At 50.3% G+C, this 18561-nt stretch overlaps 1 protein-coding gene across 1 annotated transcript; it reads right to left on the bottom strand.

The window, feature by feature from the left end:
- Positions 1-1736: 1736 nt before the first annotated feature.
- On the bottom strand, positions 1737-8511 carry TBXA2R (thromboxane A2 receptor). The gene is made up of 2 exons (XM_081177974.1): positions 7398-8511; positions 1737-3361 (listed from the first exon to the last, which is right to left on the bottom strand). Exons 1-2 carry the CDS (start codon positions 8190-8192, stop codon positions 3092-3094), a joined length of 1065 nt encoding a protein of 354 aa, XP_081034100.1. The 5' UTR covers positions 8193-8511; the 3' UTR covers positions 1737-3091.
- Positions 8512-18561: the final 10050 nt, after the last annotated feature.

The raw sequence follows: 18561 nt of genomic DNA on the forward strand, positions 1-18561 counted from the left end.
GCAAATGAAATTCGGTTGCCAAGAGCTCCCCGCAGCTTCCCAAGTCTCGCTCCTCTCCAGGGCTGTTCCCAAGCAATCGGAGAGTGCGCCCGTGTGAACCTAACCTCCCCTCCGCTCTTTTCACACCGCTCTTGATTCTGGGAGACAAGCAGGGAGGGGAGCTGGTCCCAGCAGGAGGGGGAGACCTCCTTGCCTCTTCCCCAGCCTCTTGGCCCCGCTCCCTCTATTCGCTCCTCTCTGCCTCTTGGCCCCGCTCCCTCTATTCGCAACCATGAGGACTAGCAACTTGCACCGCCTTCCCCATCCATTCTTCCCTTTGAGGCTGGGAGCCCAGGGATTCTGAGGTGCATGCTGGGATGTGCTTGCGCGTGCCCCAAATAATAATAATAATAATAATAATAATAATTTATTATTTATACCCTGCCCATCTGGCTGGGCTTCCCCAGCCACTCTGGGCGGCTTCCAAAAAAATATTAAAATACTGCAATACATCAAACATTAAAAGCTTCCCTAAACAGGGCTGCCTTCAGATGTCTTCTAAAAGTCTGGTAGTTGTTGTTCTCTTTGACATCTGGTGGGAGGGCATTCCACAGGGCAGGTGCCACCACCGAGAAGGCCCTCTGCCTGGTTCCCTGTAACTTGGCTTCTCGCAGTGAGGGAACCGCCAGAAGGCCCTCGGAGATGGACCTCAGTGTCCGGGTAGAACGATGGGATGGAGACGCTCCTTCAGGTATACTGGACCAAGACCAATTTCCATCTTAAGAGCCTTCGTTACGCCGATGAGGGGACAAACCCTAAACCGTTACGAGGAGGGAACCGGCAACAAATCGCCCTGTTCAAATTGGAGTTGACTCTTTATTAGCCAGAGCGCGATCCACGCGGACTTGGCGGGCTGTCAGGCCTAATGAGCACAGCAGAACGTCAGTTGCCAAGGCTGAAAATCCCCACTCCCCACAGCCGTCTTAACTCCCCTCCTCTCCAGGGTTTTCTCCATGCAATCAGAGACGGCGCCAGCCGGAAGCCAACCTAACCTCCACCCTTTTCATGCCGCTTCTGGTTCTGGGAGACCGGGGAGTTTGTTGCAGCAGGAGGGGGAGACCTCCTTGTCTCTTCCCCAGCCAGACGCCTCTCTCCTCCCCTGCTTCCGCTTCTGCCTCGCATTCTGGACTGCTCTCTGCCACAGACTCTTCCCTGCTCACTAAGCCCTGTTCCCTCTTTGGTTTCCAACACCTCCTCCTCCCAGTCTTCTCCCTTTGACCACTTGCTGTCGTCCCACCACCAATCCCCGGGCTCTGAGTCTTCCTAAGCCCCCTACGCTCCAGGGCTCTTTCCAAGCAATCGGAGACTGCGCCCGTTTGCAGCCAACCTGCCCTCTGCTCTTTACATGCCTCTCCTGGTTCTGGGAGATGAGGGGAGCAGGCAGGAGGGGGAGACCCCCCTGGCTTCTTCAGCAACTTGGCCCCACTGAAAGGAGCTTCCCCTCCTTTCCAGTCTCTGCTTCCGCCTCCGATTCTGGACTGCTCTCTGGCACAGACTCTCCCCGCTCACTACGCCCTGTCGCCTCTTCGGTTTCCAACACCTCTTCCAGCCTTCTCCATCTGACCGCTCGTCATCGCCCCACCACCCATCCCCGGGCTCTGAACTTTCTTCCCTGGGGGATCCCCTAGGCTGCTTTCCCCCCCCCCGCACCCAACCGGCACCCCGTCTCAGAAAAACAACCACCACCAACGACCACAGGCAGGAGATTCCACAGGCTTTATTACGGCAACAATTACGCATGCACAAATCCATGCAGTTTTGTGTCGCTCCCTCTTCCCACAACGATCCAGGGACCCCCCCCCCCAATTCCGGGTGCAGGATACAGAGCGCCCATTCGCCACCCACAATGTCTGTTGGAAAGATAACCGCACTGTCCAGTCGTCCTGTCCCTAAGTGAGCGTTCAGGCTCGACGCGCCCATTTTTAAACATGCTATAATTTTGGTGCCACCAACACAACATGGGGAGGAGAGCTCTGCGGCTCAGGATCAGATGTCGAGGGGGGAGCAGGATGAGGCAGAGAAGGCATGCATGTATGTGTCTATCGCCACTCTGGGACCCAGAGGGTGCGATGAGGGAGGTCAACAGCAGGGGGCGCCATAGCCAACGGGAGGAAGGACTGATGAATTCTACTTCCCACTGCGATCGAAATGATTCAACCGCCCCATTCCAAATCAGGTTTATTGTCAAAAGTTTTAATGGGACGCGGGTGGCGCTGTGGTCTAAACCACAGAGCCTAGGACTTGCCGATCAGAAGGTCGGCGGTTCAAATCCCCGCGACGGGGTGAGCTCCCGTTGCTCAGTCCCTGCTCCTGCCAACCTAGCAGTTCGAAAGCATGTCAAAGTGCAAGTAGATAAATAGGTACCGCTCCAGCGGGAAGGTAAACGGCATTTCCATGCGCTGCTCTTGTTCGCCAGAAGCGGCTTCGTCCTGCTGGCCACATGACCCGGAAGCTGTACACCGGCTCCCTTGGCCAATAAAGCGAGATGAGCGCCGCAACCCCAGAGTCGTCCGCGACTGGACCTAATGGTCAGGGGTCCCTTTACCTTTTACCCGCCTACATTAAGGTTACCAGACGTCCCTGTTTCCCTGATTTACAGATCAGTCCTTTGTCAAAATCCATCTGTTTATTGGGAAGTTGAAAAGCGCCCCCAAACTCATTGGAAAAAATCTGGTCACCTTAGCCTACATTCTAGCCGGGATTAACATCGCCGGAGGAAGCGAAAACGTATCCGGCTCCTTCGACCGTTCGAAACCGACTCACAAACTTGGGAACCCTGAGAGACGTTTAGCCGAACCCCGGGAAATAAAGGAATGGCACCTCATGCTAGGTTAGGGGGTCACCGGTTTGGGATTGGGGACCGGGCCCTGCGAAGGGGCACATAACTGAGTGCGGTTGGCACGGGCGATGGGAAATTGAGAGCGCCTTCGCCGCCCTGTTTATAGCACAGAGCGGCGCACATCGGAGCTGAGATGCTTTCGAGATGCGGGCTTCGCCATAACCACGGAGGGGCTGTACCCCTTTCCCCTCCCGCCATCGCAGACCCCCTGTCCTACTGGAGCACAGATTCCTGGGTGAATTTCCTCCTCAGTGACGGGTTGAGCACCGGGTACAGCGAGACGATGGAGGGCCGGGCTTTGAAGCTGGGGTAGATTCTTCGCAGCACCGCCCGTCGAAAGAGGATGTAGACCCAGGGGTCCAGGATCTGGTTCCAGGTTGCTACTCGAAGGTAGATGAGGAGCTGGATTTCGGTGTCCCGGGGGATCTGGCTGAGGGGCAAGTCGCCTCGGGGGGCTTGGAGAGCCGTCTGTGCGATGAGGATCTGCGGGGCAGGGAAAGAGAATATGATGAAAACGATGCCCAGTGGTGCCCCGCAAGACGAATGCCTCGCAAGACGGAAAACTCGCTAGACGAAAGAGTTTTCTGTTTTGGAGGTGCTTCGCAAAACGAATTTCCTATGGGCTTGCTTCGCAAGACGACAATGTCTTGCGAGTTCCTGCTGGTTTTTTCCCCCCTTCCCCCCTTTTTCTAAGCCGCTAAGCCGCTTATCAGCTGATCCGATCAGCAGATAAGCCGCTAAAAGCCGCTAATAGCGCTAATCCGCTAATCCTTCAATGGGCTTGCTTTGCAAGACAAAAAAACCGCTAGACGAAGAGAATCACAGAACGGATTCTTTTCGTCTTGCGAGGCACCACTGTATATGACAGCAGTGAAATCAGCTAAAATGTATAAGACAAATATGGGCATGTCTTTAAGGTAACATCTTACATGAAAAACCTGACAGTACCAAACTACCGAAGTCTTTTCACCAAAGCCAGACTAAACGTCGTTCCTTCTGCAGTCTTGAGAGGAGTTCCCTACCAGGACAGACTTTCCTCGTGTGCTCAAGACATCGACTCCATAAAACATATTTTGCTGCACTGTGCAAAATACGAGCATGCCAGGGCTGAACTGATATTCCCCTTGCTGGTACCTTTCCCGGGAAAATCAGAGGCTCGCTATGTCAGGTTCCTATTGGAAGACCGGACAAACGCTAGAACATTAGCAGTGGCCAAGTTTTTATCGGTGGTTGCAAGAACCAACGATCCCTATATTGTACAAAATGCTTGTTTAACCTGGAGGTAGGCTGTATGAATTGTGTATTGCTTTGTTGGGTCTCTGGACCGTAATAAAGACTGTTGTTGTTTTATAAGACAAATAATAAATGTTGGAAATGTAAAGAAAAAGAAGGAACATTTTATCATATGTGGTGGGAATGTAAAAAAGTAAAGAACTTCTGGGAAATGATATCTCATGAGATGAAAAAGATGTTGAAATATACATTTTTTTGAAAAAAACCAGAAGCATTTTTACTTAGTATTCTAGGTTTAACATTAATAGGAAAGATGTTAAATTGTTTTTATATGCAACAGCAGCGGCAAGAGTATTGTTAGCCCAGAAATGGAAACAAGAAGAAATTGCGACGAAAGAAGAACAGCAGACGAAATTAATGGACTACGCAGAATTAGACAAAATGAGGATTTTGGCCAGTTTTGCTGCTGCCGTTTAGTTTTTCAGAAATGCATTTAAAACCAAAAGAGGAAACACAGCGCTTTCCAAGACATTGCGGAGATTTTCTCCGTTACTAAAATGCTGTTGTGCCGCACCATAACGCAGACATTTAACAAGGAGTTCAACACACACACACAATTTGAAGACCAGGTCTCTTTTTCAAGCAACTGGGAGGTTTTCATCGGGTCATTAAAAGACACGCAACCCAACTTGTAAGAACCAGGCAAAGTTTCAACAACGCTCTCAAAATGATGGATTTTATTTTGGTTGGGGCTGGAGTCTCTTCCACCAGAGAAATTCATAAAGACTATCTGGGGAATGTCATGTTAATCCATCCACGGCCTCTGTTGATTCTTTCGGTTGATGGGATATTCTATCAAAGAACCATGGAATCGCAGAGCTGCAAGCCCAACCTATTGCAATGGAGGAATATTTTGCCCTAGGTGGGATTCAAACCCATGACCCTGGGGTTAAGAGCCTTGCGATCTATCGGCTGAGCTATCCACACCAGTCAGTTGTGTTTGTGAGCAGGATAACACCGTGGTTTTTCATCTATAAGACAACCCCTATTTTTCTGAACCCAAAATTAAGAAATCGGGGCAGAACTCGAACCCAAGCCCGGGGCACGCACACCAGAACCAAAACTCAAATCCAGGCCACCCATGCCAGAACCTGAACCCAAACCCCTGTGCATTCACCGTCCGTGTATAGGACGTTCCCCTCCCCATTTTTGACTAATTATTTTTTAGCAAAAAGCATCCTCTTATACACGGCTGCCGGCTATTGTTTCCGGGGCGCCTGCGCCAATCGGAAGCCGCGTCTCGGTTTCCGTACATTTTAGAAGTCAAACGGACTTCCGGAACGGGTTAAGTTTGGCGCTTTTGTTTTTGCCATTTATTTTGCGTTTTTGTTTTCGAGGCTTTCCCAGTTCATTTGTTTCGGTGAGTTTGCGGAACCCAGTTCAGCTACTGATGGACGGATTGTGTGACTGCGGAAATGGATAAAAGCCCCCCCATCCAAACAATGAACTATTATCATGTATGTAATAGTGCCACTGTATTCTGCTCTGGTCAGACCTCACCTGGAGTACTGTGTCCAGTTCTGGGCACCACAGTTCAAGAAGGACACTGACAAACTGGAACGTGTCCAGAGGAGGGCAACCAAAATGGTCCAAGGCCTGGAAACGATGCCTTATGAGGAACGGCTAAGGGAGCTGGGCATGTTTAGCCTGGAGAAGAGGAGGTTAAGGGGTGATATGAGAGCCATGTTCAAATATATAAAAGGATGTCACATAGAGGAGGGAGAAAGGTTGTTTTCTGCTGCTCCAGAGAAGCGGACACGGAGCAATGGATCCAAACTACAAGAAAGAAGATTCCACCTAAACATTAGGAAGAACTTCCTGACAGTAAGAGCTGTTCGACAGTGGAATTTGCTGCCAAGGAGTGTGGTGGAGTCTCCTACTTTGGAGGTCTTTAAGCAGAGGCTTGACAACCATATGTCAGGAGTGCTCTGATGGTGTTTCCTGCTTGGCAGGGGGTTGGACTCGTTGGCCCTTGTGGTCTATTCCAACTCTATGATTCTATGATTCTATTCTATGATCAGTGCAAGTCAGAAAATAATAATAATTCTAATTTTTATCGTCCACAAAAATGTCTGATTTATTTTATAGTACGGTACATTTATGATTGCTTTCATTTTATGGACCAGTGGTCTCGTCAGATAGCAAAATTTGTGTCAAATTGCCGTTTTAGGGGTTGTTTTTAAAAGTCTGGAACGAATTAATCCGTTTTGCATTGCTTTCTATGGGAAAGCAGCGCGCCTTGGTTTTGGGACGCTTTGGTTTTGGAACGGACGTCCAGAACGGATTAAGTTTGAGAAGCAAGGTACCACTGCATACAAAAAAAAGGGGAAAGGAATTAAGTTCCCTTTCATGCCTATCGCATTTATAAAATTTGAATTTATTTTCTATGTTGTTTTAATTGTTTGTTTTCCTTCTGGGATTGTAACCGCAAGTGTGTTTTATAAGCTGCTCTCCAACTGTAACAAACCTAGACAGCATCTTAAAAAGTAGAGACATCACCTTGCCAACAAAGGTCCGTATAGTTAAAGATACGGTTTTCCCAGTAGTGATGTATGGAAGTGAGAGCTGGACCATCAAGAAGGCTGATGGCCGAAGAATGGATGCTTTTGAACTCTGGTGCTGGAGGAGACTCTGGAGAGTCCCATGGACTGCAAGAAGATCCAACCTCTCCATTCTGAAGGAAATCAGCCCTGAGTGCTCACTGGAAGGACAGATCCTGAAGCTGAGGCTCCAAGACTTTGGCCACTTCAGGAGAAGAGAAGACTCCCTGGAAAAGACCCTGATGTTGGGAAAGATGGAGGGCACAAGGAGAAGGGGACGACAGAGGACGAGATGGTGGGACAGTGTTCCCGAAGAGATCAACATGAGTTTGACTAAACTGTGGGAGGCAGTGGAAGACAGGAGGGCCTGGCGCGTTCTGGTCCAGGGGGTCACGAAGAGGCGGACACGACTAAATAACTAAACAACAACAACAAAACTGTAATAAATTATCTATCTATCTATCTATCTATCTATCATCTATCTATCTATCTATCTATCTATCTATCTATCTATCTATCTATCTATCATCTATCTATCTATATCTATCTCTATCTATCATCTATCTATTTATCTATCATCTATCTATATCTATCATCTGTCATCTATCTATCTATCTATCTATCTATCCATCCATCTATCTATCATCTATCTAGGTTCCCTTTCTGTGGCCGATCCACTCACTCACCAGCAGGGGGAGCCAGCAGACGCTGGCGATGACCATGATGCCTAACAGTTGCACCATCATCTCCACCTCGCTGTCTCGCCGCCGCTGGACGGACTCGGAGTCGTGGTAGACGCGGCAGAGGGTGACCACACTGACCGTGTTGAGCAGGAAGGAGAGGCCCACACAGAAGAGGCCGAGAAGAGCGAAGATCAGGCAGAAGACCACGTTCCTGGGGTCGTGGAGCAGCGTCAGGAAGCACCAAGAGTTGGGGTACTGCAAGGTGTAGTCGCCCAGGCCAAAGACGGGCAGAAGGCCGAGGACAAAGCCCCCGGCCCACACCAGCCCCACCAACGTCCATGCCCGCCGTTTGGTCATCTTGGTGGAGCGGGAGAAGGGCCGGTTGATGCCCAGGAAGCGTTCTCCGGCCATGGTGGCACCGAGGAGCAAGGGGCACAGTCCGAAGAAGACCATCACCAGGCCCATGAAGTTGCAGAGGTGGCAACCGGGGTCTACCAGCCTCCAGTCGAAGCGAGTGAAGTGGTACGGGACCACGATGGAGAAGGTCAGAAGAAGACCCATGAAGTCGGTGGCCACCAGCCCGCAGAGGAAGACCAGGAAAGACGAGCGCGAGCGGCTGTGCATCTTCCTGGAGGAGTTGACCAACACGCAGAAGGCGAAGAGGTTGGAGGAGAGTCCGATGAGGCCGAAGACGGTGGAAAACCACGGAGAGGCGGCCGTGTCGCCGCGGTACGCCTCCGTGCCGTTGGGGCTCCGGAAGCAGGAGCCGAGGGTGTGGTTCTCAGTGGAGTTTGCCATCGCCCTGGTGCTCAGCACGGTCCTGGGGAAGGAGACTCGCTGAGGGGTCCTCCTGGGTGCGAGGCGGCGGTGCGCGGTGGTTTCGCGGCTCCCATTGCGCGTCGCGGTGAGGTCAGTCTCGGTCGTTGGGTGGCGGCTCTGAGCAGAGAGAGGAGGAAAGAGACAGGTCTCATCTGGACAACCTGTTTATCAATCAATCAATCAATCAATCAATCGGTCAATCTTTACAGTGGTACCTCGGGTTAAGTACTTAATTCGTTCCAGAGGTCCGTTCTTAACCTGCAACTGTTCTTAACCTGAAGCACCACTTTAGCTAATGGGGCCTCCTGCTGCTGCCGTGCCGCCGGAGCACGATTTCTGTTCTCATCCTGAAGCAAAGTTCTTAACCTGAAGCACTATTTCTGGGTTAACAGAGTCTGTAGCCTGAAGCATATGTAACCTGAGGTACCACTGTATTACGGCGCAGAGACCCAACAAATCGTCACAAAGCAACGCACAATTCGGACCGTTCAGAATTACCGACGGAAGAAGAACGGCAATTGAAATTAGTGGAATGTGCAGAATTCGATAAATGAACAGGAAGGTTTTGGAACCTGCGGGATCAGAGATTCATGGAGGACTGGAGTACAGTGGTACCTCGGGTTAAGTACTTAATTCGTTCCGGAGGTCCGTTCTTAACCTGCAACTGTTCTTAACCTGAAGCACCACTTTAGCTAATGGGGCCTCCTGCTGCCACCACGTGATTTCTGTTCTCATCCTGAAGCAAAGTTCTTAACCTGAAGCACTATTTCTGGGTGAGCGGAGTCTGTAACCTGAAGCGCATGTAAACTGAAGCGTATGTAAGCCAAGGTACCACTGTAAATATTTGAACCATTTGAAAAGCAATGGGATAAACAGATTATGCAAACAGAAGTTCTGTACGGAGGACTTTGTGAGATATTGCAAGGAAGACTTTGAAAATAATTATTAGTTAAGGACAATGAAAAGTAATAGAGAAATTAAGAAATGCAGAGCAAATGATAAAGAACGGAGAATCTTAAGAGGTTGTTGACGGAATTCTAAAATGTTGTATAAGATAAGAAGTTATGTTAAATAATTGTTGGAACTTAAATGTTTTTAGTGGACTACCTGCCTGCGGACTGTCAGAGTGGTGCATGCTCTGGTTATCTCCCGCTTGGACTACTGCCATGCGCTCTCCGTGGGGCTACCTTTGAAGGTGACCCGGAAACTACAACTAATCCAGAATGCGGCAGCTAGACTGGGGACTGGGAGTGGCCGCCGGGACCACATAACACTGGTCCTGAAAGACCTACATTGGCTCCCAGGACGTTTCTGAGCACAATTCAAAGTGTTGGTGCTGACCTTGAAAGCCCTAAACGGCCTCAAAGGCCCAGTAGACCTGAAGGAGCATCTCCACCTCCATCATCCATCCCTGACACTGAGGTCCAACTCTGAGGGCCTTCTGGCGGTTCCCTCATTGCGAGAAGTGAGGCTACAGGGAACCAGACAGAGGGCCTTCTCGGTGGTGGCGCCCACCCTGTGGAACACCCTCCCATCAGATGTGAAGGATATAAGCAGCTATCCTATCTTTAGAAGACATCTGAAGGCAGCCCTGTTTAGGGAAGTTTTTAATATTTAACGCTGTATTGTTTTTAACACTTGATTGGGAGCCGCCCAGAGTGGCTGGGGAAACTCAGCCAGATGGGCGGGGTATAAATAATAAATTATGATAGATAGATAGATAATAGATAGATAGATAGATAGATAGATAGATAGATAGATAGATAGATAGATGATAGATAGATAGATAGATGATAGATAGATAGATAGATAGATAGATAGATGATAGATAGATAGATAGATAGATAGATGATAGATAGATAGATGATAGATAGATGATAGATAGATAGATAGATAGATAGATAGATAGATGATAGATAGATAGATAGATAGATAGATAGATAGATAGATAGATGATAGATAGATAGATGATAGATAGATAGATAGATAGATAGATAGATAGATAGATAGATAGATGATAGATAGATAATAATAATAATAATAATAATTTTTTATTTATACCCCGCCCTCCCCAGCCAAGGTAGATAGATAGATAGATAGATAGATAGATAGATGATAGATAGATAGATAGATAGATAGATAGATAGATGATAGATAGATAGATGATAGATAGATAGATAGATAGATAGATAGATAGATAGATAGATGATAGATAGATAGATAGATGATAGATAGATAGATGATAGATAGATAGATAGATAGATAGATAGATAGATAGATAGATAGATGATAGATAGATAGAAATAGATAGATAGATAGAGATAGATAGAGATAGATAGATAGATAGATAGATAGATAGATAGATAGATAGAAGAGAGAGAGAGAGAGAGAGATAGCTAACACCTCCAAGGAAGGAGAACGCTCCACCTTCTGAAGGACTCGGTCCCGCTGTCCAAGAGATCTTGCCGCCCCAAAAGCTCCTCCTGGTGTCTAGTCAGCGAGAATTGGGACCCCAGCCAGACTGCCATTGGCTTCTGCTCAGCAACTTGAGCTAAACCATTTGTGGAAAGTTAGGATAATCCCCTGTTCTCTGCATTGTTTAAAAGAACTTGTATCCAGCTTTGCTGCAGTCCAACGGCCCCTAAGTTATCCGAAGACATCGGTGATGGACGGGTTTGTTCCCAGATCTCCTCTCCCTCCCTCCCCAAACACCTCTCCTTCAACCATTCCTCATCAGGCTCGGTTTCCAGACCCTTGGATCGTCTCGGTTGCCCTCCTCTACACACCTTCCAGCTTGTCAATCTCCTTCTTAAATTGAGGCGCCCAGAACAGGACAAAGTATTCCAGGCGTGGTCTGACCGAGGCAGAATAGAGCGGGACTATGACTTAAATCAGGGACGCGGGTGGCGCTGTGGGTTAAACCACAGAGCCTAGGACTTGCCGATCAGAAGGTCGGCGGTTCGAATCCCCACAATGACGGGGTGAGCTCCCGTTGCTCGGTCCCTGCTTCTGCCAACCTAGCAGTTCGAAAGCACGTCAAAGTGCAAGTAGATAAATAGGTACCGCTCTGGTGGGAAGGTAAACCACATTTCCGTGCGCTGCTCTGGTTCGCCAGAAGCGGCTTAGTCCTGCTGGCCACGTGACCCGGAAGCTGTACACCGGCTCCCTCGGCCAGTAAAGCGAGATGGGCGCCGCAACCCCAGAGTCAGCCACGACTGGACCTAACGGTCAGGGGTCCCTTTACCTTTATGACTTAAATCAGGGACGCAGGTGGCGCTGCGGGTTAAACCACAGAGCCTAGGACTTGCCGATCAGAAGGTCGGCGGTTCAAATCCCCACAATGACGGGGTGAGCTCCTGTTGCTTGGTCCCTGCTCCTGCCAACCTAGCAGTTTGAAAGCACACCAGCACAAGTAGATAAATAGGTACCGCTCTGGCGGGAAGGTAAACCACATTTCCGTGCGCTGCTCTGGTTCGCCAGAAGCGGCTTCGTCCTGCTGGCCACATGACCCGGAAGCTGTACGCCGGCTCCCTCGGCCAGTAAAGCGAGATGAGCGCCGCAACCCCAGAGTCGGCCACGACTGGACCTAACGGTCAGGGGTCCCTTTACCTTTACGACTTAAATCTGGACACTAGACTTCTGTTGACGCAGCCTAGAATTGCATCCGGCTTTTTCCCGTCACTGCATCGCACTCATTAGGCGCTTCTGCCCACGGCTTAGGATCGGAGTGCTTGCAAGATCGGAGCATTTGCTTCCTCCGATTCTGGGAATCTCTCCGAGGGGTCAGGATCCGCCCTCGGCATGTGTGAGATTGCCCCGCAGACATTTGACTCGGCGGATCAGACAAACATCGCAACTGCTTTCCCTCGGACCGTAAATCAAGGCTGTAATAAAATAGGAATTCCTATGGCTTCCAGGAACTGACGCAAGATCAGGAGAAACCAGCCAAGGATTGGGGGCCGGGGGCAACTAGATGGGACGGCCTGCCCTTAGAAGCACAAATTTATTTAAGGAGGGAGCGTCCCGCTGGAAGCAAGGGGTCAGGAAACAGAAGCTGCGCAGCCCCATCTCATAGCTGGCCACTGACGCCATCCATGCCACCCACTTGAATCCCAGAGAATCTAGGAACTGTACTTTCATGGCGCTACAACTCCCAGCAGAAACTACAGTTCCCAGAATTTTATTGGGAGGGTCAGGTGCTTTTTCAGTACATGAAGATGGAATGGAAAGACCGCCGGAAAGGAACGTATCGACGTCAGAAGCTCAGAGCATCTTGTTCAGTTTTGTCTACCGTTACAGGAATTCTAAGGTCTTATATATATATATAAAATAAATGTTCATAAATGTACAAGGCAAACACGTAAATAAGAAGTACTGTTTTGGGGGCACAGGGGGCAGGCGGGTGTGAGGGACTCCCTGTTCCTGAATGGGGCAACTGTGCCCCCGAAGGACCAAGTGTGCAGCCTGGGAGTCATTCTGGACTCACAGCTGTCCATGGAGGTGCAGGTTAATTCTGCGTCCAGGGCAGCTGCACCTGGTACGCAGGATGAAACCCTCCATGCCCGCAGACTGTCTGGCCAGAGTAGTGCATTCTCTGGTTGTCTCCCGCTTGGACTACTGCCATGCGCTCTCCGTGGGGCTGCCTTTGAAGGTGACCCGGAAACTACAATTAATCCAGAATGCGGCAGCCAGACTGGGGACTGGGAGCGGCCGCTGGGACCATATAACACCAGTCTTGAAAGACCTACATTGGCATTGAGATGGGCATTGAGGAGGAAAGGGGATGGGGGAGGGAAGGAAGGAAGGAAGGAAGGAAGGAAGGAAGGAAGGAGGGAAGGGAAGGGAAGGGAAGGGAAGGGAAGGGAAGGGAAGGGAAGGGAAGGGAAGGGAAGGGAAGGGAAGGGAAGGGAAGGGAAGGAAGGAAGGAAGGAAGGAAGGAAGGAAGGAAGGAAGGAAGGAAGGAAGGAAAGAAAAAGGGAAGGGAAGGGAAGGGAAGGGAAGGGAAGGGAAGGGAAGGGAGGGAGGGAGGGAGGGAGGGAGGGAGGAAGGAAGGAAGGAAGGAAGGAAGGAAGGAAGGAAGGAAGGGAGGGAGGGAGGGAGGGGAGGGAAGGGAGAAAAGGAAAGGAAAGGAAAGGAAAGGAAAGGAAGCACATTTGCAAACTGAAACTCTGAAATCATTTTGAAATGACTCAAAGCCCTTCCTACCGTCTTCCTTGCAAGGGAGCACTTGGTCTGGAGATCTGGAAGAGGAACGAGGCCACGGGCCAAGAGAAAGGGAGACGATCGCACAAGTCTCCGGAGGCTTAGACGGCAGCTAATAAGTCACGGAGGGGGAGAAATCTGGCTCGAGGGGGAGAACCGACGCACACCCCATCAATCCCCGTCCTTGGCGGCCTTCCTGGGACGCCTCGACCGAAAACGGTCTGGAAAAGAGGGCCTTGCCTTTTTCGCTGGGGAAAATGTCACATCTGGTTGTCAGCTGGGGAAAGCGAGGAACGCCAGAAATCGCACAGAGGCTGGAACGACCCAGGGCGGTCAAACAACCCCGTCCCTCTTTGCCGAGAACGCTGAGAGGCAGCGCCGTGCAGTGGTTAGAGTCTCGGGGCCAGGACCTGGGGAGAGACCCGGGTTCGAATTCTGCCCCCCCCCCACTCGAGCTCGCTGGGTGAGCCGGTCGCTCTCCCTTGCCTGCCTCACAGGGGATTAAAATGGGGAGAAGAATAATGCTTGCCCCCTCGAGCTGCTTAGAGAAAAGTCAGGAAAAAGACATAGAAAATAAAAAAAATTGCAGCTCAGTCCGGGAAATTAGAGGGTGCCTCCCAGTACCTCTCAGCCCCCTGGGCAAACTGCAACTCCCAGAATAATTTGGGGAAGCCATGGCTGTTTCATATTGTATTATTATTATTATTATTATTATTATTATTATTATTATTATTATTTACTTTTAACAATTATCCTCACACATAAATCATAATCATGGGCTCTTAGATACCCCATAAGGGAAAAGGAGCAGTTTTTTTCTTATAACAAGACCATGTTAAGATGTCCTCTATTTCCTTAATAACTCGTCGGAAATATCTGCCTGGTCCAGCCTCAGGTTTCTCACATTGCACAACCAGATATTACACCTGGAGATTGCAGAAACTACAAGCGGAAGAGTTTTGGAGCCTGAGCTCGCTCGGTTTCCTCTTCCCTCCTCCGTCCTCTTTCCTTTTGTGTCGTCTGCTTGGCCTCTGTTATTTTCTCTTACCGATAGGGAACCCACTTAAGGACTCTAGACGGGCTCTGGAACACCCCGTAAAGGAAAAGGAGCAGTTTTTTCTTATAACACCTGCACTGATGGACAGCAGCTGTTCGAGGTTTCAGACCCAAGCCTTACCTGGAGGGGGCAGGAATCGAACCCAGCACCTCCGTGCTGCAGCAAAGCAGACACTCTGCCACTGTACTGCTGCCCTTCCCCCTGTGCACTGCGTCATCCTACTTAGAGTAGACCCATTTGGATGAATGGGCCTGATCTCCTTCTGCCATCCCCCCGGAGAATAAATTAATTTGCCCTGCTTCCTTCCAGATATCAGAAGGCAGGCATTGCATCGAAACATACCCAATCGCTCCACGCAGGAATCGATTTCTGCAGAGGATCGTGTCCTGGGCAATTTATGACAGCACCAATTCATCCCTTGCCCTTCCAAAAAGTTGCATTTGGAGTGTGCGGATATACGATTGAAGCCCGGAAGAAACTGAGGACTGAGGACACAACCTAAATTCCTGTCTTTGGGGCTTGTAGGAACACGCCTGGGGGAAGGTCTCCACCTCAACGGAAAAGGCGCGCAGAAATCATCCGGCAGCCAGGAAAACTCAGAAGCTGGCCAGGTTGCCAACTTCCCAGGAAAGCCTGCTCCAGCGCCCTTTTTTGTTGTTGTTGTTTAGTCGTGTCCGCCTCTTCGTGACCCCCTGGACCAGAGCACGCCAGGCCCTCCTGTCTTCCACTGCCTCCCGCAGTTTGGTCAAACTCAGGCTGGTAGCTTTGAGAACACTGTCCAACCATCTCGTCCTCTCTTGTCCCCTTCTCCTTGTGCCCTCCATCTTTCCCAACATCAGGGTCTTTTCCAGGGAGTCTTCTCTTCTCATGAGGTGGCCAAAGTCTTGGAGCCTCAGCTTCAGGATCTGTCCTTCCAGTGAGCACTCAGGGCTGATTTCCTTCAGAATGGAGAGGTTTGATCTTCTTGCAGTCCATGGGACTTTCAAGAGTCTCCTCCAGCACCATAATGGGCCCTTTTTACGGCTCTCATAACCCCAACTTGAGATGCAAAACCACCCACCCCTGTGGTGTCATCTCCTAAAATGGGACCCTGTTTTCCAAGGACAGTCCAGGATTTACAGAAGCCGTTCCGGTTTCCAATTTGATCCCAGAATGCCCCGCTTTCCCTTGGGAAGTCCCTATTTTCAGGGGAGAAACGTTGGAGGGGATGGAATAGGACGTCCCTATTTTCAGGGGAGAAACGTTGGAGGGGATGGAATAGGACGTCCCTATTTCCAGGGGAGAAACGTTGGAGGGGATGGAATAGGACGTCCCTATTTTCACGGGAGAAATGATGGAGGGGATGGAATAGGACGTCCCTCTTTTCAGGGGAGAAACGTTGGAGGGGATGTGGTCACTGAGCTAACAGCTGCCGATATTTTGGCAAATGAGTATTGCTGCCTTTAATGGGAATTGATGGCTGGTGCCTGCTAGCTGAAACCCCGTTAATTCCCGGGTTTCTCTTCAACTTCTTCGTTCATCACTCCATTTTTCCCTTGCCGCTTCCCTCTCCCAACTCGATCATCTTGCTAGGAGGGCAGGGCGAATTTATCAATTTATCTCTGTCCCGACACCCCCAGGCACACTCAAGCCGAAGGAATGTCCCCTTGGCCATCTGTGAGTCCTCTCAAAGTCCCCAAGCAATGGGTCCAAAAACTGCTTCCAGCTTTCCTCCTTTCCCATCCACAACTGCCGGCCTCACCCTGCCATTAGCAGAAATTAAAAATAAACCCCTCAGCTCGGAAAGCCTCGGTGGAGATTCGCTGGAGGGAAGGAATTCGTTGTTTTGTTTTGCCTTGCAAATGCCAGCACAGACGAGCTGGCCTGGGAACGGACCTGTCAACGACCTTGCGAGCAGAGAGGCAAAAAAAGGCTCCGAATTTCGCCCATCCGCCCTCCTCAGTGTCAATGGCCGCTGCCTTCCTTTCTGCGCATCGTCTCCATGGCCTTAATATTATTTTGACAGCTTCGCTCCTTTAATTATGGATCCTTGGTTGTTCGGGCCTCCTACTGAGAGAGGATAATTACAAATTGATGCTTTTGAATTCTGGTGCTGGAGGAGACTCTTGAGAGTCCCATGGACTGCAAGAAGATCCAACCTCTCCATTCGGAAGGAAATCAGCCCTGAGTGCTCCCTGGAAGGACAGATCCTGAAGCTGAGGCTCCAAGACTTTGGCCAACTCATGAGAAGAGAAGACTCCCTGGAAAGACCCTGATGTTGGGAAAGATGGAGGGCACAAGGAGAAGGGGACGACAGAGGACGAGATGGTGGGACAGTGTTCTCGAAGCTACCAGCATGAGTTTGACCAAACTGTGGGAGGCAGTGGAAGACAGGAGGGCCTGGCGTGCTCTGGTCCAGGGGTCACGAAGAGGCGGACACGACTAAACGATTAAACAACAAGAAAAGGACTCCTCTCCGAATGGAGAGGTTGGATCTTCTTGCAGGCCATGGGACTCTCAAGAGTCTCCTCCAGCACCAGAATTCAAAAGCATCCATTCTTCGGCGATCAGCCTTCTTTATGGTCCAGCTCTCACTTCCATACATCACTGCTGGGAAAACCATAGCTTGAACTATACGGACCTTTGTCGGCAAGATGATGTCTCTGCTTTTTAAGACGCTGTCTGGGTTGTCGTCGCTTTTGTCCCAAGAAGCAGGCGTCTTTTAATTTCGTGGCTACTATTACCATCTGCAGGGATCATGGAGCCCGAGAAAGTAAAATCTCTCACTGCCTCCATTTCTTCCCCTTCTGTTTGCCAGGAGGTGATGGGACCTGTGGCCATGATCTTAGTTTTTGATGCTGAGCTTCAGACCATATTTTGCGCTCTCCTCTTTCACCCTCATTAGGCTCCATGGCGCAGTCCCGGCTGACGGCCTTTGGCCGACAAAACCCCCCAGCCGTGGCATTTTATCTAAATCCCCTACCGACGCCCCGTAAGCCACCGGCCCGTCTTGGCACATCGCAGATTCCAGAAACGGATTGTGCACCGGGTGGGAGAGGCTGACAACTCCTCGCCCCTTTCCCAGACCCTGGGAACAACTCGGGTCACGACCCCTGGGTCATTAGAAAAGAATGTCAGCCAGCTGCAAGAGTATGATAGCGGGTCTCCGGTTATCAAGCCATACAAGGGAAAAGCTCTGGGAACGAGAGATAACTCTGGCACACTGCAAAGCATGATGCCCACAGACGCCGCGCCAATTTTGGGACTTCTTCGTGACCCACACAGAGAGAAGCCTCAGGGCCCTTTGTGATTTGTACCCTCTCTGAATCTGCCTCCTTCCCTTCGCCCTGCTTCCTCAGTAAGGTAAAAGGGTAAAGGACCCCTGGATGGACCCCAGTCAAAGGTGACTCTGGGGTTACGGCGCTCATCTCGCTTTCAGGCCGAGGGAGCCGGCGTTTGTCCGCAGACAGCTTTCCGGGTCGTGTGGCCAGCAGGACTAAACCGCTTCTGGCACAGGGCGGAAACCAGAGCGCACGGAAACGCCGTTTACCTTCCCACCGCAGCGGTACCTATTTATTTCGGTACCCGAAATGTCCCACTTTTCCTGAGGGTGTCCCTATTTTCATTGGGAGAAGAGCAATGACAAACCTAGACAGCATCTTAAAAAGCAGAGACATCACCTTGCCAACAAAGGTCCGTATAGTTAAAGCTCTGGTTTTCCCAGTAGTGATGTATGGAAGTGAGAGCTGGACCATCAAGAAGGCTGATCGCCAAAGAATGGATGCTTTTGAATTCTGGTGCTGGAGAAGACTCTTGAGAGTCCCATGGACTGCAAGAAGATCCAACCTCTCCATTCTGAAGGAAATCAGCCCTGAGTGCTCACAGGAAGGACAGATCCTGAAGCTGAGGCTCCAAGACTTTGGCCACCTCGGGAGAAGAGAAGACTCCCTGGAAAAGACCCTGATGTTGGAGAAGATGGAGGGCACAAGGAGAAGGGGACGACAGAGGACGAGATGGTGGGACAGTGTTCTGGAAGCTACCAGCATGATTTTGACCAAACTGCAGGAGCCAGTGGAAGACAGGAGGGCCTGGCGTGCTCTGGTCCAGGGG

Source organism: Podarcis bocagei (assembly GCF_964188305.1).
Source record: "Podarcis bocagei genome assembly, chromosome: 18".
Taxonomy (NCBI): Eukaryota; Metazoa; Chordata; class Lepidosauria; order Squamata; family Lacertidae; genus Podarcis; species Podarcis bocagei.

Excerpts from the sequence above, each read along its gene's own strand:
- TBXA2R (XM_081177974.1), bottom strand. The coding sequence starts at position 8,192 with ATGGCAAACTCCACTGAGAACCACACCCTCGGCTCCTGCTTCCGGAGC. Across the intron at positions 3,362-7,397 it reads TCTGCTGGCTCCCCCTGCTG|ATCCTCATCGCACAGACGGC; the intron begins GTGAGTGAGTGG and ends CCTGCCCCGCAG.